Source organism: Microcebus murinus, chromosome 5, assembly GCF_040939455.1.
Source record: "Microcebus murinus isolate Inina chromosome 5, M.murinus_Inina_mat1.0, whole genome shotgun sequence".
Lineage (NCBI taxonomy): Eukaryota > Metazoa > Chordata > Mammalia > Primates > Cheirogaleidae > Microcebus > Microcebus murinus.
In genome coordinates, this window is record NC_134108.1 from 98434196 (window position 1) to 98442147 (window position 7952).

The window sequence follows — 7952 nt, forward strand, 5'->3', positions numbered from 1 at the left end:
CTGCTATATTACAAGGTACAACATGATGAAGGGCTGCAAAAACAAAATGTATTACACCAATGGAGAATGTATTAGGTTGAACTGTACGTGAAATTGCCATCAGTCAGTTTGGATCTACAAAAATGGCAATGTTGTATGGTTTAACTTTATACCTCCAGTGGAAGTGTTATGATTTCTTGGCTGGCTCCTGTGTGTTTTTGAGCTTGATCTTGAAAAGTTGGTCAAAAGTTTTGTACAAACATTTGGGAGAGGGTGGAAGAATATCAGACACAGTGGACAGACAGCATGAGCAGAGACTCAAAAAATGCATGTGGAACGCAGAGAGAAGATGATGGTCTGTTCTCCAGATACAGCCGTCACCTGGCTACTCTGTCCTGTATCCATGCCTTGGTACATGTCCCCTTAGCCTGACACTCTTCCCCTTGACTAGCTCCCACCTACTCTTCAAGACTCCAGTTAGACATCACCTCCTCCAGGAAGCTTCCCTGGATCTCAGTGCCCACCCCTCGGCCAGGTTCGCTAGCTGTTGTATGCACTTCCTGGCATACCTGTGTTGTATCGCAGCGTGTCTCTGCAGCACTGTCTTCCCAGATAGACCATGAGCTCACTGAGAGTGAGACTGCGGGGCCTGTACAGAGCAGGTGCTCCATCGATGCTCATGGAATGAACTAATAAACGTGGGGTGGGGAGAGGCAGAACTCAGAATTAATGTCAAAGTTTCAAGTGTAGGTGACTCAGAAGACAAGTTTACTTCTGAACTTTTACATGTGTGTTATATATAGATATAAAAATGTTTTATATATATATGTATATATGGTGTATAATAGATATATATGTGTACATGTATGTTCTATTTTTTAAGAAATCAAGGTCCTTAACCATGTCCACTAAATGAACAATAATTGTAGGATTGACAAAATGATTTAGTCTATTCTTCTAACACCATGTGAGATAGTTATGAATTTATATCATGCTTTTTCACATAGGACTCTATTGATAGGAAAAAAGTAGCAATAATGGGACATTCTTTTGGTGGAGCAACAGTTATTCAAACTCTTAGTGAAGACCAGAGATTCAGGTAAGACAACAAGACAGATAAAGCAAGAGGGCAGTAAATTATTGGGGGAGGGGCAGTGATAACACATATGAGATATCATTTTTTATCAGATTCTTAGTGAAGAAAGGAGCCTTCGGAGCTTACAAGTCTATTCCTTTGCTTCCATCAAGTGCTCTACATAAATTTTCTTAGGCAGAAACCACCTACTATTCCTGCTATTAAAAAGTCTCCCTGCCCTTATATATTTTCCCTCATTATTCTTACTTTTTTGCTCAGGGCTTAACATTTTCCACTTAGAAATAATCCCTATATATGTTTTTCATGTGACCTAATGATAATAATAGTATCATTGCCATCTCATAGTATTGCCAGGCTTCCAAAATAGGCAGGACATTTTTTTAATTAGTTTTTTTTTTCCCTTCCATTTTTACGGTGGAGCTGAATCTAAAATGACAGTTATTTGTGTAGGAGTGAGGACCAAACCCCAGTTTTCTAACTTGTAGAAACATTTGCTTTTGTGAAGTATTTCATTGCAGACTGATGAGATTGTGTAGAACTGACTATATAGAAAGTGGGCAGGATCAGTTTGTGACATTTCACCCTGAATTTCTTAATATCTTTTTCAATGGTAAGGGAATTCTCTTCTTTTATCCATTTAGCAAAAGATCGAGAAACACAGGATAAACTTAAAAAGAAAGTTATATTTTCAAGTGATGTGCTTCGTGTTATTTTTCTTCGACACTTAGTTTCCCAGGTGAAGCACCTATATTTGTAAAGTAATGGATCTACCGTGACTTTGAAAAAAGGCATAATCTATACACTACAGAATGCACAACGCTCTGGAAACACAGGGAAAATGGTGCATTTATTGTACTTTTTCAGATACCCCATGGTTTTCAAGACAGTATTACTTATTTTAAAATTTATTTTAAATATAACTGAAAAATAAAATTAAAAAATGTTAAGGATATATATTCCTAAAGGTTGCAATTCCTAGAGGCCTTTTAAAGAAAATGGTTGTATAATTGCAGGGCTGCTACCTTATAAAGCTAATCATATCCCCTTTCTACATTGAAGTATAATATCTCTTGCCCCCAGGAAGATAACCCGTAACAAACTGGTGTGGTGTATGTCTGTTAATCCAAGCATTATTAGAAAGTCCTATATGGTGGCTAGCGTGTAACCAGCCTTCTTTCCTCCTTGCCAACAAATGCAGGTGCGGCATTGCCCTGGACGCATGGATGTTTCCAGTGGGTGATGAGGTGTATCCCAAAATTCCTCAGCCTCTCTTTTTTATCAACTCTGAACACTTCCAATATTTAGATAATATCAAAAAAATGGAACAATGCTACCTACCAGGTAAAGAAAGAAAAATGGTTACAATCAGGTAAGCATGAGAGACTTATTTCATCATCTGAAACAGAAACTTGAAACTTGGATGAACATCAATAGGTCCCGTTTGGTAGCCATTACTGAATTGCTGAGTTGGTTGTTTAGACTTCCAGTGAGCAGAACATTAGATAATTCTTATTAGATAATCTCAGTTTCTGAGTACATTTAGACTTAGTCTTTCTAAAATGGAAATGCTTTAGTAGTGTTAATGTATGTAGTGCATATACTAGTAATTGATATTAGCATTATACTATGTGCTACTTTTATCTAAACACCAGAACATGCCTTCGTATTTATGGGGGTGGAGTAGGGAGGACATATTTCATCATTAGGCTAGCTAGGAACTCTTTAAAGAAAAAGTCATATCATCTGTTGAGACCTACAATGTATTTACTTGTTGGGAAAGAATGTAAGTTTATAAATTCTCCAAAACTATGCTGGGATACCATGGAGCACTATGTTTATATCCTGGACATGAAAAAAGAACTCCTGACAGGGTTTTGAACTTTCATGACAATTCCAAAGCAAAGATAGAACTCACCCCTCTCCTATCTGAAACCTAGTCTATTGAGGAGAAAAAAAGAGGCAGGAAGGAAACACATAGAAAGAATATAGGCAATAACCATTATGGGGTCAGAGAATGGAGGGATCTTTTCCAACTGAAAAGTATTCTTAGAAGAGATGGGACTAGGGTTGGACATTGTAGGATCAAGGGAGTTTGGATAGATGGCAAGGAAGTGTCCTGGTATTTCAGGTAAGGACATCAGGTTAGCTTATTTGTATGTGCAAGTCTCTCTAATTCTAAAAAAGAAATCATAGAGGACACCTAACCTTCCCTTGATCCTACATCTTTGCTAGGCTCCCACCTTATCTTTTTTCTTCCCTTCCCTGCCAGAAATCTTGAAAGAATAGCACATATTTAGTATTTCGTGTGCTTGCTTCTATTTGCTCTTTGACTCTTGTGGTCTAGCTTCCTGAGGCCCCACCAGTGTGCACTGAAACAGGCCTGCTAGGCACACGAAAGGCCTGCTGCACATCCCACCTGCAGCCTCTTTGCAGCCTCACCCTCCCTCTGCACATCCGTTGGACACGTGACCAGCTCTATTTCTGCTCTCTTGACCACCACGACCCTCCTCTGTGTGGCTTCTCCTATCAGTTATGTGCTCTTTCCTTTTCGTTGCTCAGGCCAGTCCTTTACTGTTGGCAGCAACCAGGCTTCTGCTCTCAGCTCTCTCATGACCCTGACTCTGTTTCCCCCTTTTTATGTTTCTGACACTCAAGTTTCGACCAGAATGTGGGGAAGAGTGAGAGGGAGTCAGGGTGGCCCTGTTTTGAGCTTAGGTGGCTAAAAGAATGATGGTTTGCTTATAAGAATCAGCAAAGTGAAGAGGAAGAGTTGCTCTGGGTGGGACTGGGAAGATGTTGTGTTTGAACCTTGGAATTTAGAAGCTTGAGAACTGGGAAATCTGGGTAGAGATGTCCAGCCACAAATTGACCAGAGTACAGAATTTGCATGATACTATAGATGAAACCCTGGACTAGACGAGACTGCAAAAATGAGGAAAGAATTGTTCTGGGAACAGAATCTTGAGGAATGCCTACATTTCACCAATGAGAGAAGGGTGAAGGCCCATGAAGAGCACAAAGTGGTTAGGGCCAGAAGGGAAGATGCAATGTCAAGGCAATGAAGAGGAAAAAAAAAAGTGCAAGAAAGACATCAAATGTTAAATGTCCCAGAGGTGGTAGAAAATGAACATTAACAAAAGGCCATTCCGTTTGATGTTAGGCTATGGATGAATTTAGAATTAGAGGAGTTATATCTGTATAGTGTTTGGGAAGGATGTGGCTAATGAACACACTGTATGTCAATGGTTTGAGAAGTTTCTTTCTGGTGATTTTAATCTTGAAAGCAAGCCATGTGGGTGACCTGGGACCAAGGTGGATAATAATGAGCTGAAAGCTGTAGTGGAAGTGAATCGATCTCAACCTACGTGTGAATTAGCAGCAAGATTTGACATTACTATTCCAATAATATTGGACCATTTGAAACAAATTGGCAAGGTAAAGAAGCTGGACAGATGGGTTCCGCATGAATCAAACAAGTGTCAGAGGAGAAATCGTCTTGAAGCTTGCCTTTCTTTGCTGTTAAGACATAAAGACGAACCATTTCTACACCATTATTGTTACATGTGATGAAAAATGGATTCTTTTTGACAATTTCCAGCATTTGGCACAAGTGGTCGTATAAAGATGAAGTGCTGAAACACAGTCCAAAACAGAATATATCATCAAAAAAAGCTAATGGTGTCTGGTGGTCCAGCACTGGTATTATCCACTACAGCTTCATGACACCTGGTCAAGTGATTGCAGCAGATGTCTACTGCAACCAACTGGACAAAATGATGAGTATGTTTGTGGTTAACAAGGTGAGATTGGTCAATAGAGACAGGCCAATCCTCTTGCATGACAATGCTCCACCACATGTCGCACAAACCATGCTGCTCAAACTACAGAGGCTGGACTTGGAAACTCTCTATCATCTACCATATTTATCAGACCTTGCATCAACTGACTACCACTTCTTCCAGGCTTTGGACCATGTCTTGCAAGGCAAAATATTCAGTTCTCAACAAGCTGTGGAAAACATCTTTTGCGATTTCATTGCCACTTGTTCTCCAGGCTTCTTTGCTGTTGGCATAAACAAGCTGTCATTAAGATGGCAAAACCGTGTCGATAGTTTAGGTGCATACTTTGATTAATTGTACTGTTTGAGATATAATAAATTAAACTCGTGACTTGAAATTGGACAAATAGCTCTAAGGCAATCAGATTACAAGTTTTATTTCCATGCTTTTGAATAAATAGGCTAACCAGGCACATCTCTTTCCTGTACCCTAACTACAAAGATAATTTTATCAAACAATGCGATTTTTTAAATGCCTCATTTCTCTTATAGGGGTTCAGTGCATCAGAATTTTGCTGACTTCACTTTTGCAACTGGCAAAATAGTTGGATACGTATTCGGATTAAAAGGAGATATAGATTCAAATGTAGCTATTGATCTTAGCAACAAAGCTTCATTAGCATTCTTACAAAAGCATTTAGGTAAGAAACTAATGTTCTTTCTTGATAAACCGGATGAATCTCAGGACAAAACTTTCTAGCTTAACACAACTTCAGTCCCATTTTAATTGTTTCTAGTTGGTTTCTGGTTGTATAAAGCAGTAAATCAATTTGAAAGCAAAATTTGAGAAAGTTAATTGTGCTGCTTTACGGACTATGTATGGTACAAAGCAAGTCTGTTAAAGCTTATAGTCTTTCTATGAAGCCTGCGGTGGACCTCCACTTGGAAGATTCTGGCATTCTCTCCATTCTCACATTTGCAGGCAGCTGACAGAACCCCCGCTAGCCTCTATGATCATTATGTAATTTGTATTCTGTTGTGCCACCTAGAGCTGCGGTCCCCCAACCCCTAGGTGGCAGAGCAGTGCTGGCCCATGGCCTGTTAGGGACCAGGTAGAAGAGCTCCACCACTCCTCGCCCCCTCATCCATGGAAAAATGTCTTCCATGAAACTTGGGAAGGGTGTGGGTGGGCACACAGCAGGAAGTGGGCAAGCTGTGGGCTAGCAAGTGAAGCTTCGTGTGCATTTACACCCTCTCCCTTCCCCATTGCTCACATCGCCATCTGACCTCTGCCTCCCCCACTGCTACCCTCATCCATGGAAAAATTGTCTTCCATGAAACTGGTCCCTGGTGCTAAAAAGGTTGGGGACTGCTGAGCTAGAGGCACTGAACTGTTTACTGCTGTCAGAAGTTTAACATGTTTATCAACATTTATGTTTTTCAGGACTTCATAAAGATTTTGATAAGTGGGACTATCTGGTTGAAGGAGATGATAAGAATCTCATTCCAGGGAGCAACATCAACACGACCGACCCACATGCTACTCTGTAGAACGCTACAGGAATATGGAAACAGAATTAGGATTAAAAGAGCTTTTTAAAAAGTCTTGGCTCAAAACTGTCTAACATTGTGCATGTGTGTGTGTGAGAGAGAGATTTTATTGTAGTTTCCCAAAGATCTTGTATTTTAAAATGTAGGCTATACTATAATAGTGATGGAGGCTTGAACTAAGATTTTTTTCATTTAAATATAAAGAATGCAGAATACACAAATCATACCAGCCTAAAATTTAATTTTACTAAGATATCTTTTTTCAGTGTCAAAGTTAAAAACTGCTTTTATGTTACTTTAATAATGGACAAGTATATTAAAAGAGGCATAAATGCCAATGAAAACTGGTCGGAATGACAATACTCCTTAAATATACAGTAAAAACAGATTTTCTTGCCTTTTATTCTCTATTATGTGTAATTTAATTTTAGCAAAATGATATTCTAGGTAGAATTTGACAGCATTTCTCTTTGACTTTTGGTCATGCTAAGAAAAATCAGATCAAGCTAATATTAAAAAAGCCATTGTTTTGAGCATAGGATTGCTGATACTATACAATTTTGATATGATGACTAAATGGGGAGGGGACTAGGGTTAAGAATTTTGGAGACAAGGCAGAGGTAGTAGATACAGTGGATATAGTAGACATCATGAGTGAGGCTTGAACTACATTTTCTTTAATGCTTTATCTCTGATGCATTCTACTTACTAAAGAAAGGTGCCACTGGATTATAGCATATAGCAGGGATTCCAGCTATAACACATTAGTTATTCACCCTAAGGCTGTGAAGGAAAACAAAGGAAACAGAATTACATTTAACTTCTTCATTTTCCAATTAATTTTATTTAATAGATGTTTTAAATTCTATATATAGTGGTGAACGTAGTATTTTTATTATTTAGTATCATTTTATTATTTTATTTCATTTAATTAAATGGAGGTAAAAAGACAACTTAAAAATGTGTACACCTGCGCATCTGGGAATCATGGAATGTGATTTTTTTCCCCGAGGGATATAAGAATTTATGCCAATCATTAGTTAAGTATATACTTTAGTCTAAGTATGATCTTGTTCCTACGAATTCTCCATAATTAATTTAGCCTTTGTGAACAAGGATAGTCAGTACTTAGTAAGCAAATCTGCTTAACTCTTTCATCTCTGTCCCTTTTGCCCAGTTAGTAAGTTTATTGTATATCCTGATTTTGTACCTCAGGCCTAGCTTAGTGGTTTAAGGTGCAGAATCACTCATTCTGAGAAGTTTGACTTCTCTCTCCTATAGCCATTCAGATTAAATTTTTTAAAATATGGAGTTAAACTAAGCTTGAATCTGAAGGTTTTCTATAATCTGACCCTAATACATCTTCTCTGATCTTCTCTCCTGGTAATTCACAATTATATTATCTATATGAGTGAGTAAAACCTCAATTATTTTTAATGCAAAACCCTTTCCTTTCTACTTACTGAAATTATACTCATTATTTAAGGTTCTCAGTTTACTTCTATTAGGCTTCAGGGTCTGATAATATTTCATACACATAACATCTTT

The 7952-nt window shown here is 38.3% G+C and overlaps 1 protein-coding gene across 5 annotated transcripts in view; it reads left to right on the forward strand.

The window, feature by feature from the left end:
- The window catches only part of PLA2G7 (phospholipase A2 group VII), a 31278-nt gene extending 24822 nt beyond the window's left edge, over positions 1-6456 (forward strand). For all 5 annotated transcript variants that reach the window (XM_012744810.3, XM_012744811.3, XM_012744814.3 and 2 more), the window contains 4 exons: positions 987-1078; positions 2274-2444; positions 5406-5554; positions 6298-6456. In XM_012744810.3, the coding sequence (XP_012600264.1) occupies positions 987-1078; positions 2274-2444; positions 5406-5554; positions 6298-6404 (519 nt within the window). In that variant the 3' untranslated portion in view covers positions 6405-6456. The remainder of the gene's footprint in view (positions 1-986; positions 1079-2273; positions 2445-5405; positions 5555-6297) is intronic.
- The last annotated feature ends 1496 nt before the right edge of the window (positions 6457-7952 follow it).